This window comes from Oryx dammah, unplaced genomic scaffold (genome assembly GCF_014754425.2).
Source record: "Oryx dammah isolate SB20612 unplaced genomic scaffold, SCBI_Odam_1.1 HiC_scaffold_4, whole genome shotgun sequence".
NCBI classification, from domain to species: Eukaryota; Metazoa; Chordata; class Mammalia; order Artiodactyla; family Bovidae; genus Oryx; species Oryx dammah.
In genome coordinates, this window is record NW_024070188.1 from 29,199,159 (window position 1) to 29,224,370 (window position 25,212).

The window sequence follows — 25,212 nt, forward strand, 5'->3', positions numbered from 1 at the left end:
CCTAAATTCCTTCTCATACATTTAATTACACCCCTCAAACTGGCACAGCAAGGCAAGCAAGAGTTTGTAGGGAGAATTCAGGATTGGATAAATGGTGGTTAGATAAGATGGCTTTCAAGGTGACTTTCAACACCAAGACTATGACTTTTTACCTAAAAGGTCGACTGGAATGAGGTCAGGGAAACATAAAGGACAGAAAGACCTAAGACTCATTTTTGACATTGGATTTACCTTCCTCCCTACAATAATTTGACCCATTCTCTACTCAGCTCTTTGGAATCTCATTTCTGCCCTACCTGTTCCTATGCTTTAGCCAGGGTGGTAGACTGCCTTATTCAGGCAGAGGTCAGAATATCTGGGGAACAGACACACATGGATTGGCCATGTTACCAGAATGGTTTTGCTGCCAGGAAGGTAAATGGCCAAGGAGATTCTTGGGCTGCCTCAGCTCTGGTGATTAATGCCCTTATTCCCTGATGCTAATCACCAGCACTGGCATCCAAACACCATCAGCCTTGACTCTCGGCCAAACAGTGGAGATAAAAGCTATTCATCCTTTAGTATTTACTGAGAGTGTACCAGGTACACAAACCAGAAGTAGTCCCTATTCAGTGGTTTCATTTGGAATACAACAAATGAAATAGAGAAAGAACAAAGAACAAGAAGGGAAATCTCTTTTAGCAACACTCCCCAAGAGATTCTGTTTGATACAATTTGATAAGTCTAACAATATACAAATTAATATAACATAATCAAGACTAATAGACAGTTGAAAAGCAAAACACATATCTGATGGATCTCCATTCCTTGAATACTAAGAACCAAAGAAGAAAGCTAATGAACAAAAAGTTGACAGTGAACAATATATACACCCATGCATATGCATCAACGGATATATTTTTCTGCTCAGACTTTTTGCAAACACACCTGGCCACCTGTCATTATTTTTAAGACACAAATAACAAACTACTCTTGCAAACAGTTACTTGTGAGCACAGTTATCAGTTGAGGAAACAATTTTCTGCAGGTGTAAAAATTACATTCTCAATAAGGAAAATTTAGGTATAGTCAGTTCACTCATTAAGCCTTTAGAATTCAGTTTTGGTTTGCTTTCTTTGAATAGAGGGTACTTTCATTTTAGGTTCACAGAAATTTAACTCTAAAGAAAGTAGTTCCCAAACTTTATGGTTTCAGGACTCCCTAACACTCTTAAAAATTATTGAAGAACCCATGAGCTTTTGCTTCTGCAGGTTTTATCTCCCAATATTTACTGTATTAGCAATGAAAACTTAGAAAATTCTAAAATATTTATTGATTTATTTAAAATAGCAATGATAAAACTTATATTCAACCTATAAAAATAACAAAAATAAAACTTTTGTGAAAATAATTATATTTTCTAAAATGAAAATAATTTTGTAAGAGGAATATTTTTATAAAATTGTTTTATACTTTTTGCACATCTTTTTAATGCCTGGCATGATAGAAGATAGTGGAATTCTCATACCTGCTTTTATAGTCAAAATACTGTGACATGTTGCTTTAGTTGAACCAACCATACGTTGGTTGAAGAAAATCTAGCCTCACACAAATATGTAGTGGAAAAGGGAAAAGTCTTTTGACAGCCTTATTAGATAAATGTGGATTTTCTTCTTTGCAGCTATGTGAAAACTCAATAAGAACTTCCTTTTAAAGAGCTCACTAAGGAAAAAGGAGGAAAAGGGTAACTTTATTGTGGAGAAGCCTAACAAACACTACATCAGACAAGTGTGATCAAGGTTAACATCAACAGTGACAAGTCATGTTAATAATATGTATCTTTGATATGACTTGATGAAAATAACACTTGACCTCTGTGGGCTTCCTCCTGAAGTCCACATTTCCAGTCAAGATAGGAGAAAACACCAGACAAATCTCAACTGACGGACATTCTACAAAATAACTGACCAGTATGCCTCAAAATTGTCAGGGTCATCAAAAGCAAGGAAAGTCTGAGAAACTGTTACAACCAAGAGGAATCTAAGGAGGCATGATGACTAAAGGTAATGTGGTGCCCTGGACGGGATCCTGGAACAGAAATTGAATACTGGGTAGAAACTAAGGAAATCTGAATAATATATGGACTTTAGTTAACAATATCAATATAGGGACTTCCCTGGTCCAATGGTTAAGAACCGGCCTTCCAATGCAGGAGACGCAGGGGTGATTCCTGGTCAGGAAACTAAGATCCCACATGCCACAGGGCAACTAAGCCCAAGCTACGTAACTACCAAGACTGTGCACCATGCAACTGAGACGATGTATCTAAATAATAAATGAATAAATTTAAAATAATATCAATATTGGTTCATTTATGACAACGAATATACCATAGTAATGTATGATGTTAATAACAGGGCAAGCTGGATTTGGGAGTATATGGAAACTCTCTAGCCTACCTTCTCAATTTTTCTATAAAACAGTTTTTTCTAAAACTGTTCTAAAAAATAAGTCTATTCAAAATTTTTTTAAAATTTGACAAGAAGTAATTTTTAAAATGACAGTTGTAATGCAGAATATAAAACAATATTAGCATATTTTTTTAATTCTGTTATATTAAAATCCATTCATCTTTCTTGCATTTTAAATGGACCTTCATCATAGGAGTATATACTGGTTATTGGAAAATATTCATTCAAAGAGTTATGGATATCTTCTAAATGTATTTAATTATACAATACCAGATCTTTGTTAATATCACCATCAATCTCATCAGGAAAAAAAAATACTTAAGAACTGGGAAGAGATACCAAGTTCATGGTGGCAGCAACAAGTTTTCCAAAATTCTACTTTTCACTCGTTTGCTCAAATTTTATCATTGGCAACAAATACTGGTAGTTGCTTTCTTAAAATGAAAGAAGTGAACTTTTTCTTTATTCATTTTCAAGAAAATGTCTGTTAAACACTGTGAGAAAATGTCTGCCAAACCTGAATAACCACAGTCTGTCTATCACTTATCCTTCCAAGTGAAAATGGTGTTCCATGAAAAAAGTAGGTAGTTTAGCTAACAAATCAAACAACTGCACAAATGCTTTTACTAAAGACAACCCTCATATTTGGAATACAGCAGATGAACTTTAGATATTCTTCCTTCATGACCATGTTCTCAACAGTTGAGATTGAACAATATTAATCATTTTTACTGCTTCTTCAAGACATTTTAGAGTGGAACTGTAAGTACATGGGCAATGAAGAATATAACATTGATTGGTGCCATTGCCTTGATTCATGCTAAAGCACCAGCAGTTTTATCCACCAGTGCTTTTGCTCTATTATTGCAAATGTCACCACAATGGAAAAGGCAAACAGTATCCTAGTATTATTAGAGAGAGTTTTGACCTCTAGGACCTTTGAAAGTGTCTCCGGCCCCTGGACTTCTAAGAACCACACTTCAAAAACCACTGACCTAACTAATGATATTTCTGACTTCTCCATTACCCTGTGATTAAGCCAAGTAACTATGTCAAGGAAAGGAAAGAAAACCCGAAAGTTCATGTTATGTCTGAAGAAATGAATCTGCTCCACTTTCCTTTCCACAGCTCTAATGTGGAGGGAGTGACAGGGAACAAAGATCATTCAAACATATTCTCTTTTACCTTCCCACAGGTCTCCAAGGCAGGGATTCCCAACTTTTTTCATATCATGATTGGGAGGAAAAAAATGATATTTTTTACTAAGGAGTAAAGGAACGAGGTTGCCTAAGGCATGAGGTCCCTATCCTGAAGGCACAGGCCCTAGGTTGCCTTTAGGGGGATGGAGAGGTCAGTAGCTGGGCCCATTCCCAGTGGACATGACAAGGTATGTGAGTCGGACAGTTCTGCACCACGGTTCTAACAGAGAGGCAGGTCTCTCAGACTGGAGGTTATCTGCTCCCCAGCCAGTTTCATGCTTCACATAAGGCTTAAGGTTTAGCTCAGATGTGACAATTCACAAAGTACCTGATTGTATTTCATGGTAGAACCAGAATTATATTAAAGATTTGATGTAGAATTTTTCCAGGACAGTATTTCAGATATACTGTAGTGATTAAGAGCACAGAATCTGACTCCTAGGCTACCAAGGAGTTCAAGTCTTGGGCTCTGCCACTGACTTAGCTATGTGATCTTAGGAAAGTAACTTAATATCTTGGTGCCTCAATTTTTCCACCTATAAATTGGGATAGAAGTACCTACCTATTGTAAGTATTAAATTAATTAATATATATAAAGTACTTAGAATGATGCCTGTACATGGTAATGTTTGCTATTATTACTATGAAGGTACTATAGGGTCTCCTAATTGAGACTGTTTCTCTGGGCAGGATAGTGTTGAACAGTAGATTTGCAGAGAATGGGAATCCCACAGACCAAAAGACCAGATGTTAACTTGCAGGATTTCAGATCTGAGGAACTGTGCTTGGAGCTGGGAGAGGTACAGGAGTCTTCTTCCTGCAAAGTGTTCAATATCTGAACTGACATAGTTTTTAAGGGTTGCAAAGAAATGCAAAATCATCATACCAAGAAAATACAAACAAACAAACAAACTTTAAAATGTAGCCCTTCATGAAATAACAAAAATCAGCACGGAAATAAATGAAATAGAGCCTACAAAGATGATAGAAAAGATCAATAAAATTAGGAACTGGTTCTTTGAAAACATAAAATTCACAAACCTTTAGCTAGATTCACCAAGAGAAAAACAGAGGACTTAAATAAAATCAGAAATTAAAGAGGAGACATTACAATTGATACCACAGAAATACAAGGGATCAAAGAGACTATTATGTGTACACAGCAGTATTATTTACAATAACCAAAACATGGAGACAACCTAAATGTCTGGCTGATGAATGGATAAAGAAGACGTGGTCCCTATATATAATGAAATACTATTCAACCATAAAAAACAGGAAAATAATGCCAATATGGATATAATATGCAGCAATATGGATACAATCAGAGATTATCACACTAAGTGAAGTCAGTCAGAAAGAGAAAGACAAATACCATATGGTATTACTTATATGTGGATTCTAAAATATGGCACAAATAAACATAGCCACAAATGATTCACAGACACAGAGAACAGACTTGTGGTTTCCAAGGGGGAGGGGGAGAGGGATGGGGAGGACTGAGAGTGTAGGATTAGCAGATGTAAACTGCATAGCGTAGGGAACTATATTCAATATCCTGCGATAAATCATAATAGAAAAGAACATTTTTTAAAATAAATGTCTATATGTGTTTGAGTCACTCTGCTGTATAGCAGAGATTGGCACAACACTGTAAATCAACTGTACTTCAATTTAAAAATTAAATTTAAAAAAGAGACTCTTATAAACAATATACATCAACAAATTTGACAATCTAGAAGAAATAGATAAATTCCTAGAAGCATACAATGTACCAAGACTGAATCATGAAAAAACAGAGCAAATTTAGCAGTGAAATTGAATCAAAAATCAAAAACCTCCTAAAATCAAAAACCAGACAGTTTCACTGGTGAATTCTATGAAGCATTCAAAGAAGAAGTAATACCAATACTTCCCAAACTTTTCTAAACAACAGAAGAGGTAACACTTCCAAATTCATTTAACAAGGCTGGCATTATCCTGATACCAAAACCAGACAAGGATGTCATAAGAAAAGAAAATTACAGGCCAATACCCCTGATGGCTTCCCAGGTGACTGGGTGGTAAAGAATCTGCCTGCAATGCAGGAGACACAGGTTCAGTCCCTGGGTTGGGAAGATCCCATAGAGGAGGAAATGCCAACCCATTCCAGTGTTCTTGCCAGGATAATCACACGGACAGAGAAAGCTGGTGGGCTACAGTCCGTGCAGTCACAAAGAATCAGACACAACTGGGCATGCATATCCCTGATGAACATAGATGCAAAAATCTTGAACAAAATACTAGCAAACCAAGTTCATCAGTACATTAAAAGGATCACACAATATTAAAATGGGATTGGGATTTATTCCAGTTATGCAAGGATGGTTCAACATGTACAAAGTAGTCAATTTGGACACACTAAATTAACAAAATGAAGGATATAAATCATTTAATGATCTCAAGAGATGCAGTAAAAGCATTTGGACAAAATTCAACATCCATTAATGATAAAAATTTTCAACAAAGTGGATACAGAGGTAATGTACCTCAGTATAGTAAAGGTCATATATAATAAGCCCATAGCTAACATCAGACTCTATGGCAAAAAGTTAAAAGTTTTTCTTCTCAGATCAAGAACAAGACAAAGATGCCCACTCTCAGAACTTTCATTCAACATAGTATTGCAAGTTCCAGCCAGAGCAATTAAGCAAGAAAAAGAAGTAAAAGGCATCCAAATTAAAAGGGAAGAAATAAAACTGTCACTGTTTGCAAATGACATGCCACATATTGAACACTCTAAAGACTCCACCAAAAAATTGTTAGAACTAATGAAAAGAATTCAGCAAAGTCATGGGATACAAAATCATATACAAAAATTTGTTATGTTTCTATATATTAATAACAAACTATCAGAAAGAGAAATTAAGAAAACAATCTGATTTATAATTGCATCAAAAAGAATAAAATACTTGAGAATAAATTTAACTAAGAAGAGGAAAGACCTATTTGCTGAAAACTACAAGAGATTAATGAAAGAAATTAAAGAAGATATAAATAAGTGAAAAGATAGTCCATGCTTATGGATCAGAGAATTAATATTGTTAAAATGTCCACACTACCCAAAGCAAGCTATAGATCCAATGCAATCCCTATCAAAACTCCAATGGTATTTTTCATAAAAATAGAACAATCAAAAAATTTATGTGTTTCACACCAGTCAGAATGGCTGCGATCCAAAAGTCTACAAGCAATAAATGCTGGAGAGGGTGTAGAGAAAAGGGAACCCTCTTACACTGTTGGTGGGAATGCAAACTAGTACAGCCACTATGGAGAACAGTGTGGAGATTCCTTAAAAAACTGCAAATAGAACTGCCTTATGACTCAGCAATCCCACTGCTGGGCATACACACCGAGGAAACCAGAATAGAAAGAGACATGTGTACCCCAATGTTCATTGCAGCACTGTTTATAATAGCCAGGACATGGAAACAACCTAGATGTCCATCAGCAGATGAATGGATAAGAAAGCTGTGGTACATATACACAATGGAGTATTACTCAGCCATTAAAAAGAATACAGTTGAATCAGTTCTAATGAGATGGATGAAACTGGAGCCAACTATACAGAGTGAAGTAAGCCAGAAAGAAAAACACCAATACAGTATACTGACACATATATATGGAATTTAGAAAGATGGTAATGATGACCCTGTATGCGAGACAGCAAAAGAGACACAGATGTATAGAATGGACTTCTGGACTCTGAGGGAGAGGGAGAGGGTGGGATGATTTGGGAAAATGGCATCGAAACATGTATACTATCATGTAGAAACGAAGCGCCAGTCTATGTTCGATACAGGATACAGGATGCTTGGGGCTGGTGCACGGGGATGATCCAGAGAGATGATATGGGGTGGGAGGTGGGAGGGGGATTCAGGATTGAGAGCTCGTATACACCCATGGCAGATTCATGTCAATGTATGGCAAAACCAATACAGTATTGTAAAGTAAAATAAAGTAAAAAAAATTAAAAAAAAAAAAATTTATGTGGAACCAAAGAAGAGCCTGAATACCCAAAGAAATCTTAAAAATTTCTCTAGGCTATAGGCATCATGCTCCCCAATTTCAAACTATATTATAATGCTATTGTAACAAAAGAGCATAATATTTGTATGAAACTAGGTACACAGATTAATGGAACACAACAGAGAACCCAGAAATAAATCCATGTATATGGTCAATTAATTAATGACAAAGCAGCCAAAAACATACAATAGGGAAAGGACAGTCTCTTCAATAAACAGTGTGAAAAGTGGACAGCCACATGCAAAAGAATGAAACCTGATCACTGTCTTACCCCATACACAAAAATTAACTCAAAAAATCAAAGATAACACCTGAAACCATAAAACTCTTAGAAGAAAACATGGGCAGTAAGCTCCTTAACCTAAGCCTTGGTGATGTTGTTTAAATCTAGCACCAAAACCAAAAGCAACAAAATCAAAAATAAAGTGGGAATACATCAGACTAAAAAACTTCTGCATGGTAAAGGAAACCATCAGGAAAATGAAAAGGCAACCTATTGAATGGAAGAAACGCAAATCACACATCTGATAAGGGGTTAACATCCAAAATATATGAAGAACTCATCCAATAGCAAAAAAAAAAAAAAAAAAAATCCAATTTTAAAATGGGCAGATGATCTAAACAGATATTTTTCCAAAAAAAATATAGATGGCCATCAGATACATGAGATGTGTAATGTCACTAATTCTCAGGGAAATACAATTCAAATCCACAGTGAGATATCACCTTATATCAGTTGGAATGGCTAGCATAAAAGACAAGACCACGATGAGGTACCATTTCACACCAGTCAGAATGGCTGTGATCCAAAAGTCTACAAGCAATAAATGCTGGAGAGGATGTGGAGAAAAGGGAACCCTCTTACACTGTTGGTGGGAATGCAAACTAGTACAGCCACTATGGACAGCAGTGTGGAGATTCCTTAAAAAACTGCAAATAGAACTGCCTTATGACCCAGCAATCCCACTGCTGGGCATACTCACCAAAGAAACCAGAATTAAAAGAGACACGTGTACCCCAATGTTCATCGTAGCACTGTTTATAATAGCCAGGACATGGAAGCAACCTAGATGTCCATCAGCAGACGAATGGATAAGAAAGCTGTGGTACATATACACAATGGGGTATTGCTGCTGCTGCTGCTGCTAAGTCACTTCAGTTGTGTCCGACTCTGTGTGACCCCATAGACGGCAGCCCACCAGGCTCCCCCATCCCTGGGATTCTCCAGGCAAGAACACTGGAGTGGGTTGCCATTTCCTTCTCCCAATGGAGTATTACTCAGCCATTAAAAAGAATACATTTGAATCAGTTCTAATGAGGTGGATGAAACTGGAGCCTATTATACAGAGTGAAGCAAGCCAGAAAGAAAAACACCAATACAGTATACTAACACATATATATGGAATTTAGAAAGATGGTAATGATAACCCTGTATGCGAGACAGCAAAAGAGACACAAATGTATAGAACAGACTTTTGGATTCTGTGGGAGAGGGAGAGGGTAGGATGATTTGGGAGAATGGCATCGAAACATGTATACTATCAGGTAAGAAATGAATCGCCAGTCTAGGTTTGATACAGGATACAGGATGCTTGGGGCTGGTGCACTGGGATGACCCAGAGAGATGATATGGGGAGGGTGGTGGGAGGGGGTTTCAGGACTGGGAACTCATGTACACCTGTGGCAGATTCATGTCAATGTATGGCAAAACCAATACAGTATTGTAAAGTAAAAAAAAAGACTAGAAATAAGTGTTGGTGAGGATGTAGAGAAAAAGGAGCCCTTGAACACTATTGGTGGGAATGTAAATTGGTACAGATACTATGGAAAACATTATGGAGGTTCCTTGAGAAATTAAAAATAGAACTACCATATGATCCAGCAATTCTACTTCTCAGTATTTATCTGAAGAAAATAAAGACAGTAACTTGAAATTATAATATGTGCCACATAATCACTGCAGCATTATTTACAATAGTCTAGACATGGAAACAACCTAAGTGCCAGTCAATGAATGAAAGTAAATGTGGTATACCTACATACTGAAATATTATTTGGCCATAAAAAAGAATGAAATCTTGCCATTTGCGACAACATGGAATGACCTTCAGGGCATTATGCTAAGTGAAGTAAGTCAGAAAGAGAAAGACAAATATTGCATGATCTCACTTATATGTGGAATCTAAAAATACAAAAACAAAACAAGAAAACAAGCTTATACCTACAGATAGCAGATTGGTGGCTGCAAGGGATGGGGCTTGGGGAGTGGAAGAAATGGGTGAAAGAGGTCAAAAGGTACAAACTTTCAGTTATAAAATAAATAAGTCATAGGGATATAATGTATAGCATGAAAATTATAATTATTAATATTATATTGCATATTTCAAAGTTGCTAGTAGATCTTAAAAATTCTCATGACAAGAAAAAAAATTTTTAACTATATAAGGTAATAGGTGTTAACTAGATTTACTGTGGTGGTCATTTTGCAATGTATAAAAGTATTGAAATCACTATGTTGAACACCGGAAACTAACACGTTAGTAGGTCAGTTATATCTCAATTAAAAAATATATAATCCTCCTCAAACTTGCATCACAGCTTAATACTAGCTTAATCCAACCTATCATGTCAATATTCAATGTCAGTCATCCAGTCTGATGTAGTAAGTATCCCACAATTACAATATGGATATAAAGTAAACGTATTCAAGCAAAGGCACAGACAAATGAAGATCTAGCCAACTTGAAGAAAGAAAAAACTCAATAAGGACAATGACACCATATGAGCTTTAAAAGAAAGTAACAAATATTCATGAATTAAACAGGGCTTTGTGCTAAGTCACTTCAGTCATGTCCGACTCTGTGTGACCCCATAGACGGCAGCCCACCAGGCTCCCCTGTCCCTGGGATTCTCCAGGCAAGAACACTGGAGTGGGTTGCCATTTCCTTCTACAATGCATGAATGTGAAAAGTGAAAGTGAAGTTGCTCATTCGTGTCCGACTCTTAGCGACCCCATGGACTACAGCCTACCAGGCTCCTCCATCCATGGATTCTCCAGGCAAGAATACTGGAGTGGGGTGCCACTGCCTTCTCCAAAACAGGGCTTTCCATGTACTCAAACAACCAAATTATGAAATGGGATATACTATTTTATCATCCTAAAATTTTGTCAAAAAAGGTATGCCAAAAAATAAATATAATTTGTTCATTGTTTATTTTAGGAATTTAGTTCTTAGTTGCTATTATAATCCATATTTTTGTCAAATAAGATAAAAATAATTATTTTTATGTGTTATCTCAATTTTTCAAGGTAATGTTCCAATCACTTCTTTACAACCCCCATACAGTAGACTATGAAGATTTTAGTCCCTGATTAGTGACTTTTTCCTGGTACTAAGTATCCTGAAATAATGAGCACATAGGAAAAAAAGAGATTAAAACTCAGTAGTTGCTCTAAGAGACCTACCTTTGCCCTACTACCCCAAGACACAATTGATCTGTCCTTCCCTTTCCTCACTAGGTCCCCTTCTATGGAAGTAGGGTAAGCTTCTCAGATATATAAGATTTTTCCCAAGTTTATTTCTTGGGCAAAGTAAGTAAAACTTAAATGAAAACCCTAATAAAATTATGCTTAAAGATATTAGGTTATTAGGACCTTGATGAGATTGACCCAACAGAAGTATGAACGGTCCATATCACCCAGAATGACTTTCATAACCAGACACTAACATTATCAACCTGTCCGAGGATTCTAATTCATCCTAATCATTATGGGTCTGGAAGTGTTTTATTACTGTGATATCATCTGTTAGATTGGATTCTTCTCTCTGGGTTGAAAATTACAAATTTAGAAGTAATGAAGTTACTAGTTTTTAAGAAAAGTAGCCATAAAATGGCTAGCAGGTATAAAAAATATTTTCTCTTCTCCCTGAAAAATAATTCCTTTTTAGTTACCTAAAAGTCAAGATAAATCAGAGAGACCAGTTGGAATGATAAATTATACATGACAATGAGGTATTATGCTTAAAGTTATATTTCATTGACTTTGTTTTTCTTAAGATTTATAATCAACTGAATACTCATTGAGTCCTGAGAATTCCCAGAGCTTTTAAAAGAAAGAATTCATATCTATAATTAATTTCCAATCAATATCTCTCTCATTTATATGAAAATGTGTGTATATATATATTTCTCTGTTGGAAATACTATTATATAATATAGATGTCACAGTTAAAAAAATTCACTTTCCTTAACCTGACCCAAATAGGTCAGATATTATAACAATAACAGAGGATCCATGAGAACAAGGAATGGAAACTCTTTTACATCATACTTCCTGGATCATGGTAGTATTACACCATCTTCCTTTCCCCACATACTAACCTCATATCTTTTCTAAAATGAAATTTTCTTACGTTTGACTTTTGCACAATATCCCGAAAGCCCGTTCTAGTTTTGCTTCCAGCAATAGTTGACAGCTCTCTCTGTATTTCTAATTTTGTGTTAGAGCCCTTCTAAGTGTAAATTTTTTGCCAATATCTATAAAAAGCACATGGGCATATACAGATGAGTATTTCTCTTAATGAGACTAATAAACCAGTTCTGACTCAGTAAATTGTATTTTAAAATTTGAAACAGGCACAGAGGAAAATATGAAGTATTTTAACATGTGAAAAGGCCACTGAGTCTGAACGTGTCTGGATACTCACTCTCTCACACAGCTCTTCAAATGTGCAGTCGGCAACCGTTCCACAAGCTTTATTCAGCCGCAGCTCTCTGCCTTGCACTTTTAGAATCCTTGGTCTAGTTACTATGGGAACATGAACAAAGACTCAATCTTGTCTGGATAATTACTATAAAATTCATCTCTTACAGATAGGAAATGCATAGCTTGATGAATAATAGCACATGATTCAACACATAAATTAGACAAAATGCTGATACAATGACTGCCACTTGAGCGTGGCATCAACCCATATACAGCAATGGAACTTATTAATTGGTCAGTGGAGATTGGGCATTGTGTTCTAAATGTATTCTCTTTCAAGAGAAATTAACTTACGTACAATCATTTTGTTTCTGAGCCAGCTCATCAAACAACTTATCCATGACAGCCTCCACATCAGCTTCACTTGTGCTACAGTGAAAAGAATAATAGAATATGAAATTAATAACACTTGAAGCCAACATCAAACAGCTGCCTGAGCCTGCTTAGCTTTTTGCCTATAAAAAAAAGAACAGGATGTTATGCTCTAAATACAAACATTAGATTTAGAATACACTTAAAAGCAGAGAATATTAACTCTCAGGTAGATGATTCTGCCTTATTTGCATACACTGAAAGACTTCTGTGCTTCTGGCTGTTTCCAGTAATGAGACGATACAGGCAGAGTAAATCCATTAATACTATGTGTACACAATGAGAAGAAAGGCTTCTGGCTCTCTCTTGCATGCAAAACAAGAACAAATAGACAAGGCAGTCAAGGATCCAGCAAAGTATCCTTTGAAATCTCTACTGAGAGGGTACATGTGAAATTAAATATTGAAGCTGCCTTTTAAAAAAATCAAGTCAAACCACTGACTGAGAGGATCAAACACCCAGAATTAAATTACCAGCTTCAAAATACCAACTTGATCTGCACATCAATAACTTTATCAGACTTCGAATACAAAGACAATTACAGACCACACAGTTTCTCTCAAAAATGTCCTTGTTGGAAATCCAAGAAAACTCTCTTCTTCTGTGATGCCCACCATTGCAGATACTATGAAGTTAGTCTCCTCAAAGAATCCTTTGTATTCTAACTAGAAATCACCATATGGTTTAAGAAACCCACATATACAAATGTGATAATACTATGGCCTTTTTTCCTCTCACTTTTTTTTTAAAGAAGGGTTGATAAATTAACATTCAATGAACTAAAATAACTGGCAGAAGAAATAAATGCTGTTAAAAAAACTTCAAGTCAAAATATAAGTTTACTTCAACTCTATGTACAAACTTACACAGGATGACCTGCCAATATGCTTAATTTTGACACACAAATCACTCTTATCTAGGTGTGGAAGCAATTAAACTGAGTTCTGGAATCCATCTTAAAGTCTTATTGAAAATTCATAAATTATTTTTTCTTTACATTAAGCTTAAACTAAACCAAAATAATTTCTTCCTTGAGAAAATTGTCAGGTGGCAGGCATTTAATACACAAGCACCTAATTCTTCAAATGATCTATAGTAAATGTCTTTAAAATGCAACAAAGCACACAGTCACTATGAAGAGTTTGGAACTGTCACATTTCAAGTAGTAACCACTCCACCTCAAGGATCTTTAAAATATCATTTAAAATGGTTTGCTTTACAGGGGAATGCTATTTGACTTATATAAAGCCTTGTATGATAACTGAATAGAGCTGTATTAAGGTAATAAAATGACATGATAGAAAGAGTGATTATAGAGAGAATAAATAATTTTGAAGGTACAAAGAAATCCTATAAACCAACATAAATGTCAGTGCCCACACCAAGCAGATGTATGTTTAGATGGCTTTGCCAACATCATTCACAGGGATTCATTTGGAATCACCTCCACTTTGCAATAGTGGTATATACACACACAACTGATGGAGAAGGGAGATATTTTTAAAAGGATATATAAAGAAGAGAGCAATGTCGACAACCCTGGACATCTGCTGGCTTTCAGTAAGTTACCCTGTCCTTATGTTAGGCATGTTACCCAATAAAGAGGGAAAAATGAATTTGGAAAAATAACCAAAATAGAAGACAGTTATGTTTCTAAAAGCATATCTGGTAAACAAACAATTTCTTATAAACTTCCTCAGTGGTGATTTTTTTTTTATTTTGTGCTCAAATATACTATAATATTAAAATATGGCTCACTAGACTTTAGTTAGGCCACATCTGTGAAATATACTATAAGTGATTCATTCATAGTGAAATTATATGTGAAATGATAAAATTATTTTTATTATAATAGCATTATATAAGAAATCCATTATATTATCATAAAAGATTGCTCAGAAGTTACAACACCTAAAATAAAAATTTTTATTGTTATAGTCTAAAAATAACATTCATGAAAGCAGTTTATGTAAGCTCACAACTGAACATACTATTATCCACTTAAGGCCAACTTGCACTTGACCTTGGGGAGTAAGTTCTATTGACTTTCTGGATGATAGAAACCTTATCTTCATATTGTTTAACAGCAGGATGAGCTAGTGTGTAATTTTGGTTTTATCAGATGTATCTATACTGATATAAAATAAACATGCAATGAAATAAATCATTATCAGAAATGAATATATTCATAATTCCGTAACAATAACTTACAAGAAAACACTAGTCTCACATTCCATTCAGACTTCAGATTTCCTTACTTAAGAGGATGCATCAGTCAGAGCTCATCAATTTCTTTAAGAATAAAAATTAGACAAGTAACAAGAAAAATTAAAGTTTACCTGTCTCTACCAGCCTAAAAGTTTTACTTAACATTCATGTTCATATATCTCTGGTTTAAACATCTTGAGTATGTTTTGTAATTCTAGTAAATTTGGATGATTCTGAACATTTTCAATGTGTCATACATGGAATAAAAAAAGCTATCATTCATTGAACAGCTATTATGCAGCAATAAGTTTACCTATACCATCCCCACCTGCCATGTAGTATGTATTATTATCACATTTTTATTAAAGAGAAAAACGAAACTCAGAGAAATTGGTCATTTTATCTAAGATCTGAATACATAAAATTTTAAATTTTTTATATAATGGAAAGTATTATAAATAAAATATATAGGCACATTAAACTGGAAACACAGTGGCAACATTTATGGCATATATTTAATATTTTCAATATATTAAAAGCTCTAACATATAAAAAATTGAATACTCCAATAGGAAAACTGTCAAAGGACCTGAACAGGCAAATGGCATTAAAAAAAATGGTTCAGTGGGCAAAACACATATGTAAAGTGGTTCATTCTTACTAGTGATAAAAATGCAATGTAAAATCATGAGAGATCATTCTTTTATCCAAACTGGCAAAGATAAGGAAAAAGATAAAATAGCTGGAACAAGCATAGGTAAGGGGAAAAAGAACCTTCTCATGTACCATAGAATGTAAAATTGGTACAAGAGTTCAAGACAACCAGATAATATGTAATAAAAGCATTAGAAACATGCATATCATATCACCCCACTATTCCACTCATAGGAATCTCATGTGTAAATAATAACAGTTAACGACTGTAAGGATGTTCACTGTGACACTGCTAGCATAAAAAAGAAGTATAAAACAGGGCTTCCCTGGTGGTATAGTGGCTAATAGTCTGCCTATCAACATGGGGGACACGAGCTGGATCCTTGGTCCAGAAAGATCCCACCTGCCGGGGAGCAACTAAGCCCATGCAACACAACTACTGAGCCCGCGCTCTAGAGCCCAGGAGCTGAAACTACTGAACCCATGTGCTGCAACGACTGAAGCCCGGAGCCCAGAGTCTGCGCTCCACAACAAGAGAAGCCATCAAAGTGAGAAGCCAGAGCACCACGACGAATAGCAGCCTCCACTCATCACAACTAAAGAAAGCCCACACACAGGAAGGGAGACCTAGCCCAACCAAAAATAAACAAACAAATTCTTTTTAAAGTGCAAAGAACCTAAGTGTCCAACAATGGGGAATTTGAAGTACATTTGGGTCCACTTATACAATAGGTCATTATATGCAATTTTTCCCTCTTGTCCTGGAATTGTAATTAAGGCTCAAAGTTGATGGGTAGAAGTGCTAAGTATCCCCAAATTGCTAGAAAGAACCACCAATAAGCCACCAATAACCGGATTCAGGCTCTTGCCCCTGTGGTTAAATCATGAGAATAACCAGCCCTATTGCAAACGTCATGCCCCTCTACCATCCCCTCTATTCCCCACACCATAGTGTCTTTAGAAGGAGGGGAAAGAAGATCAGGAATCGCGGGCTTTTGTGTCTCGTATTTGTGATAAGAGCCTTTTCCCTCCCTTCCCTTTAGGAGAGAACAGGGTGATTTACTCCCCTCAAAACAAGTGATGAGGGAAAGTGATTCTAAGAATATCCTGAGGAAATATATAAGAGGGGACTGGAAGAAGGAAAGACTGGCATTGCTTTCAATGAGCAGGACCTTAGTAGACTAAGAAATCAGAAGGTAGGAGGAGAGCTGAGATGAAGCAATTCATTTCTCACAACAGCCTCCCCCACTCTACCCCCCGGCCACTACCACCACCACCAAAGGTTTGGCAGTACTAGATACACTCAAAGATACAGGTGAGGGTCAGGCTGGAAACAAGAGCATTGTCTGAAAATAACACCAAGGCACCTCCTTAGATTCCCTCTTTTCACCTGGACAGCCAGACTCCTATAACACCTCCACTCCAGCTGAAACCAGAAAATTTACTGTCTGGGACAGTTTTAACACTGAAAAGGTTGAAAGTCACTAATTCAAAGTAACCAATGAAACCAACAGTCCTTACCTCTTCAGCATCCAGAACCCTACCAGTCCAGGAAGCTTCCATCCCAAAAAGTAGACAGAAAGATTGGAGACAACTTTCTGGAGGAAACTGAATAGCCAAAAAAATAAAGACCTGCTGATACTGACATTTGGGGGTTCTTCAGTGGAAAACCTGACCTGCTACCTTATTACCCTCTAGTTAAGTCCACCAATCAATAAAACCCCATCTATGTACACAAACTTCTAATCAGCTTCATTCTTAAGGTGAATGGACAACAAAAGCATTTCTAGGCATTTAAGGAAATCCTCTAGGATAAAAGATCAAGATCACATAAAGAAATAGAGAAAAGGATCTTGGAGGAAGGCAAGAAAAAAATACAGAGACCGAAAGGGGAAAGTTATACTCTAATATGCCTTTTATATAGGCACATTGCATTGCATAAATGCTATAAACCAAAAGGACAATTAGGGCCTAAGAAAGAGCTCTGAATAATGAATGCTAAAGAAGAAATTTAGGGAAATGGTCACCTGAAACTATCAGAACATTGTTAATTGGCTATATCCCAATACAAAATAAAAAGCTAAAAAAAAGAGAAATTTAAGGGAAAAGGTTGAAGTAATCTTTCAGAAAATATAGCAGAAATAGAAAAAAGATGGAAAATAAAATAGAAAATTAAAAAATTAGATGATAAATCCAGAAGGTTCAATATCTAACTGGGAGTCATTCTAAAGTCTGGGGTGGTAGGGGGAATGAAGAATCTAATTATCAAAGAAAAAAGAAAATTAAATTTTCTAGAACTAAAGGACATGATTTTCTAAATTGAAAGAATCCAATGAATACCAAGCACAAAGAAGGGGAGGAAAAAAACATTCTAAGGCACATTATCATCAAGTTTCAGGAAAGCAGGAATAAAGAAAAATTATCCTAAAGAATTTCAAAGGGAAAAACAGGTCAAACATAAAAGATCAAGAAACTTGCATATCAAACTTTACAACAGCAATAATGGAAATGTGAAGATAATGCCATAGTGCCTACAAGTTTTGAAGGGAATATTCAAATTATTATGTCAAATTATTGTCAAATTATTCATGCCCAAATTATTAATCAAATCAAATAAGGACATTTTTGGACAGATGAGCCCTCAAAAATATATATTTCCCATTCAGTCTTCTCAGGAAGATAGTGGAAGATGTGCTCTATCAGAACAGAGAGGAGTTATACTGCTTGGAGGATGAAGCTTTGCCCTAACTGACTCTTCTGATGATGACAGCTATAAACACTGCACAAATGGTACAAGAATAGGTAACCTGAAGGCACTGGAAAGTGAACAGAAGCAGGCAGGTTCTAGAAGAAGCCCACCCTTGGGAGAAGGGGGAAATGGCATGCTACTCATTTTTACAGCTTTCAGACTAAAGACAATAAAATCAGTACTGCTCAGGGCAACTAAAATCCCAATAGAAAACCTATAGTCCTTAAAGCATGAAGAACCAGAGGAGAGTAGCAGGTAATAACAGAGCTGGAAAATCAGGGGGAATTTCAGAAAAAGTGTTTCTAAATTGCCAAAAGATATCAATCTGGAAAATTTCTGAAATTCTAAGTAAATCTGTATTTATCACAATACTTCACGTGTCCTCAAATAATGAGTGTCCATAATAACAAACAATGAATCATTTTTCTATTATAGGGTTATACTAAAAGTTTCAGCAGTATTCAATCTGAAAAACTTCATGATAATAATAAATTAATGGCTTATCACTAGTATAAGTCTATATACTATGACAAGATTATGTATTTCAATAGTATGAAAGTGATCTTTACCTGATAAAGACTTATGATAGTAAAAAAAGTAGAAGGAAATATGAACACAAAATAAATGCTAAACAAAATTATTTTTAAATTTAAATTCATCAGAAATTTACTATGTGGAAGTCATCATTTTTTAAAGTTTTTATATTTATTATTTTTAAAGGCTTTTTAAAACACATAGTGTTAATTACCAAATCTGATAGTCCTGACCTTTTCAGGTTAATAAATATTCCAGACATAGGAAAATGTCTTTCATTTTGTACCAATATTGATCAAATCAATGACAGTGTGTCCTGAATCATTTTCAACTTGGGTATTAGGATACATATTGCTTCATATAAACCCATTTCCTTTAATAGCAAGTGTCTGGTTTTGTTTACTCAATATTATGTGAGGTTCATCCTTATCGATGTATGTAGTAGTTTTTTTTCTATATGGTGATATTCCATTGCATTAAAACACCACAATTTATTATTCTACTTTTGATTAGTGTATTAGTCTGCTAGGGCTGCCACAAAAGAATACCACAGACTGGTGGCTTAAACAACAGAAATATATTTTATCACAGTTCTGGAGGATGGAAGTCTTAAGATCACATTGTGGTCAGGTTTCATTTCTTTTGAAGTTCATCTTGGCTTGCACATGGCCATCTCGTTGCTATGTCCTCACATGGCCTTTCCTCTGGTGTCTCTTCCTCTTCTTACAGAGACACCAGTCCTATGAGGTGAGGGTTCCACCCATGTGACCTCATGCAATTAATTACCTCCTTAAAGGCCCTACCCCCCAGATACAGTCCCATTTGGATTAGGACTCCCAACTATGAATTTTGGAGGAACACAATTCAGTCCCTAACAATGAGCATTTGTGTAATTTATATTTTGGGGCTACTATGAATAAGTACTACTGTGAACATTCTAGTATGACCCTTTTCGTAAACTTCTTATACATGTTTGCTGGAGTAGAATTGCTATTCATAGGCTAAATCTGCATTCACCTTAGTAGATACTACCAGTATCTACTGCAGATACTGCAGCTTTCCAAAGGAGTTGAAGCAATTTATTCCCACACTTACAGTGCACAAAAAGTTCTACTTGTTCCACATCCTTGCCAACACTTGGTATTCTCCTTATATTCCATTTTAGTGATTATGGTAGACATATGATAAATAATTTTAATCTAAGTTGCCTCAAATTATTTTTAGAAATGAAATAAAAATACCAATATGATTTAATCATTGCAATATAACTATAACAGAGGCATTTTCTTGGTAAAATGTTATGAAAATTTTAAAATCTATTCTTAAAACACCTAAGATCACTTGACTTTTTTTAAGTAGTAAATTTCAAGAATGTAACTTTATTAAAATTTCAGCCAGAGAAAATGTCTTTAACTTCCAAAAGGGGGGTGGGGTAAACGCACTTATAATGGAGAAAAACCAGAGTAACAGCAGTGATTCTGCAACTCCAAGACCCTCTTGTCAGTTTTCCAGTGAAACTATTTAAAAAGACAGCAGCATTATCTTACACTAAAAATCTATTCTCAGAAATACAATCATGTCTGTGAAGCTCCCAAAAAGGTTAAGGGTCAGCTACTTCAAAAAAAAAACAAAAACAAAACTAGTGTTTAGAACATACAATGCAAGGTTGCCAACAGGTATATTCAGAAAACAAATGTACAAAAACCACACAAGGATATAGACTATATAAAATACAAATAGTGATTAAAATTACTCTCAAATTACAAACATACTTAAAAGTATTCCAGCCTAACCAGTAAAACTGAGGAGGGATGAAGCCTGGTAGTCAAAAGCAGTTGCATGGAAAAGCAACAGCGTAAAGATGCCACTAAATTAAACATAATTTTTTTCAGTGTAAAAGGGGAGCTAAATTCAGAATTTTCTTCTGGGGCTATAAGAATATCATGTCACATGGATGGAAGAACATGTTCTGCTCAGCTTTGTGTAGTTCAATTTTAACCACAGAGGCATATCTTAAGGAAGAGTGACTTGAGTAGCATCAAAACGAGCAGGAGAAAATACAGGAATTAAGCTCAGATGCTCTGAATCATATTCCCTTTTCTCTCATAAGGGAAGGCAGAAACATAAGCTCCTACAAGTGAGTAGGGATAAAGAATTTAAGGGACTTCTAATTCTGGATAACTGCCCCATCAGTGGGATGCCTCGATAGAGCAGATGAGATGCAAAACAGAAAATCTGCTCACAGATACTGAAAAGGTGACTATGGTCAGAGAATTAAGTCATGTTTGAAGAAGAAGCAGAGTCACTCTTTTCCATTGTTTTTTGTTGGCAGGGGTCGGAGTATGAGGGACCCAAGCAGGGCACAGAATCTTTTTCCTCTGTTCTAAATGCTCTGGGTAAAATCCACTCATTTCATTGCTTCTATCACTTTTATGCTAGACTCAGAAACTGCAGTTGAGTTTTCTGTCAAGTAGAACTACTGTGTCTTTAAGTCAGAAAAGCCCTGGAATCAACCACTATTTCATTGCCAGGAAATTTGGCATCAACAACTATAGGAATCCTGGATTAAAAGCCTGACTCCCTCAAAAGTATGAGAATCGTGATTAATTTTTCCATAATAAATTAGTAAACAGAGAGGAAAGTAATCAGTAATCTCAATTTTGAGAAAATTTCTATGGCTAAAATCAGGCATTCAATATAAAACTTACATTCAAGAAACAGAGTATGTCAAAAGAGATCTTATTGTTGCTGAATTGTTTGAAATTCTCAACAAAAATTCCAAAACAAGGGGAGGTTTCTAGAAGAGGGTCACACATGAATTTAAATGGAAATTAATTTCTTCAAGAACCTCCTACTTCATTAGGATTGACTCAGAGGAACAGAATGCTACCCACACTTTGCCCCTTTATCCCCCTTTAAAAATCAACAGCTTGTTAAGGTATCAACAAGTAGAATAGAATTGGCTTTTCTTGGTCCTTCTCTCTTCATGTTCTCTATTCCAGAGAGCCAAAGTTGATTCAACGAGGGAGAAATTTCCCCTTCCTCTTAAAGTTCTTGTGCCAAACTTCCCTGGCAGTGAGCCTTCTCACTCTACTGATTCCTTGTGCATTCATGCTGTACAGCTCTTTGTGCTCATACCAAACATAATCTGGGGCTGGAGGCAGGTCTAAGATTAAGTTGGTTTATACTCGCCTTAATATAAAACAGACCTGGTTGCATTTCAAATCCTGTAGGTTTGTTTTACATAACAGAATCAGTTGTTAGGATGGATTTTTGTCCTAGTATTTATCTTCCTCTCAGTCACTCAAAGACTTGATTGTGCAGAGATCCATTTCAGTCTCTAAATTTCCCACCCTTCTCAGTCACCTGGAGAGTAACTTAACTGGTTCCATTAATCTTGACCTATGTATAATGTAAGCAAGCAGGATCTAGTACCTTTAACTCTCAAATTCCAGACCTTCAACCCTCCTTCTCAGTCCCACTCTCCATATAAAATTTCTACTAAATCTATATATTAACAATACCCACAAATAAATCAATGCTGTAACATGTAAAATTGCAACTTGGTAGATCCAAAAATAATTATTTTTCTTAAAATTTCAGAAAGGCTAAAATAATTCAGCATTTTAAACAACAACAATAAAAACAAAAAGGAAGCTGGAGAATAAGAATCTCTAACTCCTGTTTAAGTGAAGAAGATATCACATCCACCTCAGAAAAAGAGGCCAGGGAGTTTTAGTAGGTTAAAAAAAAAGAAAAAAAAGGTACACAGCAAAATTAACTAAAGACATAGGACTGTTGCCAGATCAGCTTGACTTACGTTGAAGATTTTTACTTATAAATATGATATATTTGAAGATGAAATAACAAGATAAGAATTCTAAGGAAAGTTAGCAACTTTCCTCTGTACTTTTATATGTGTAAGTATATATATTATTTACGCATGTACATATTGTATATATAGCCTATTTATACTTTACTACAGAGAAGGCAATGGCACCCCACTCCAGTACTCTTGCCTGGAAAATCCCATGGACTGAGGAGCCTGGAAGGCTGCAGTCCATGGGGTCGTGAAGAGTCAGACACGACTGAGCAACTTCCCTTTCACTTTTCACTTTCATGCATTGGAGAAGGAAATGGCAACCCACTCCAGTGTTCTTGCCTGGCGAATACCAGGGGCGGAGCCTGGTGGGCTGCCGTCTATGGGGTCGCACAGAGTCGGACACGACTGAAGCGACTTAGCAGCATACTTTACCAGGTGAGTACAGTCATACAACTGAACATTTTTGTCAATATGTTTAGCTGGAAATGGTGAGCCAGCTCCATTCTGGTCCTGTCTAGCGTGCTGAAAAACAACACTGTGATATGCTGTTAAATTACAGTTCAGTAAATGGATAGATGATAAAAGGTATGCTGAGCTGACTAATGGAAACTCATACTGAAATACATAGAAGATGGACTTCTTTTGCTCCTGTTTCAAACATTTCAAATATTCAAATTTCAAATCCTTGACATTTTAATTCAGGAGTCCTTAAGTGAATATAAAATTAATTAATAAATTTTAATGTACATATAAATTATGCCAAATAAGACAATTTTGTGATTTTTGAAAGAGATAATAAATGGCCTACCTGACTATAGTACATAAAGTAAAAAACTGTTACTGTTATACTTTACTAGTATACAGTTGTAAAGATTGAGGGCAGGGGATGACAGATTGAGGGCAGGAGGAGAAGAGGATGACAGAGGATGAGATGGTTGGATGGCATCACTGACTCAATGGACATGAGTTTGGGTAGACTCCGGGAGTTGGTGATGGACAGGGAGGCCTGGCGTGCTGCAGTCCATGGGGTCACAAAGAGTTGGACATGACTGAGCGACTGAACTGATACAGTTGTAAGCTTGCAATATCACACAGAGTTACTCATAGATAAAATATCAATAGGAGTTCTTATGACAAACATACTACTGTGTAAACTACTTTTGAGAATCAATTATCTTTTCCCTACAGGTGGGCTGAGAGTAAAGATTCATTACCATTACTGACATTTTAATTATCAAAACATATAGCAACATATAATACTTCATTTCAAATTTGAGACATTTCAGTTTGGATGAAACATTATATTTTATATGTTTCACAGAGATAAAAGTTCTTCACTAAAATATGACCTAAAATATAATGGAAAAATCATTAAAAGGATGAAAATGTTACACTAAAAACATGTACTTAATGTAAGAGAAATAAGCAAAGGAAGAACAGAGAAACAAAAAGTCATAAAACATACAGATAATGAAAAGTAAAAGCTGATGTAAATCCAATTATATCAGTAATAACACAACTTGTGAATGAATTAAACAATTTAATCAAAAGGCAGAGATTGGTGGATTGGATAAAAAAGTGAGTTACAACTATATGCTATCTATAGAAGATATGGTTTACATTCAAAGATACAAATAGGTTGAAAATAAAAGAATGAAAAAAAGATATATCATGAAAAAAGCAACCACTATTAATATCAGACAAAACAGACTTTAAAACAACAAAAATGTGATTAGAAACTAAAAGGAACATTTTATAATGATAAAACTATCAATCCATCAGATATAACAATTATAAATATGTATGTGCCTAGAAACACAGCCCTCAAAAATCATGAAGCAAAAACTGACACAACTGAAAGGAGAAACAGACAATGCAACAGTGATAGTTTGGAGACTTCCAATATCCAACTTTCAGTAGTGGATAGAACAACTAGGGGGAAGATCAACAAGAAATAATAAGACTTGAATAGACTATACACAAATTAGACTAACATATAAACACTCCACTCAATAACCAAGAAATATACATTTTTCTCAAATGCACATGAAACATTCTCAAAGACACGCTTGGGGATGACGCGCGGGGATGACCCAGAGAGATGTTGTGGGGAGGGGGGTGGGAGGGGGGTTCATGTTTGGGAACGCATGTACACCTGTGGTGGATTCATGTCAATCTATGCCAAAACCAATACAGAATTGTAAAGTAAAAATTAAAAATAAATAAATAAATAAATTTTAAAAATAAATAAATAAATAAAAATAAAACAGAAAAAAAAAAGAAAGATCATATCCTATGCCATAAAACAAATTTCCAATTAAAAGGAATTGAAATTATGCAGAGTATTCTCTAGTCACAGTAGAGTGAAATTAGAAATTGGTAACAAA

General features: G+C 35.5%; 1 protein-coding gene across 1 annotated transcript in view; it reads right to left on the minus strand.

Moving 5' to 3' along the window:
• The window catches only part of AFG1L (AFG1 like ATPase), a 193,050-nt gene that overhangs the window by 34,984 nt on the left and 132,854 nt on the right, over positions 1 to 25,212 (minus strand). Inside the window, exons 9-10 of the mRNA XM_040238553.1 lie at positions 12,784 to 12,854; positions 12,427 to 12,527 (exon numbers count right to left, since the gene is read on the minus strand). Coding sequence (XP_040094487.1) covers positions 12,427 to 12,527; positions 12,784 to 12,854 — 172 coding nt within the window. The remainder of the gene's footprint in view (positions 1 to 12,426; positions 12,528 to 12,783; positions 12,855 to 25,212) is intronic.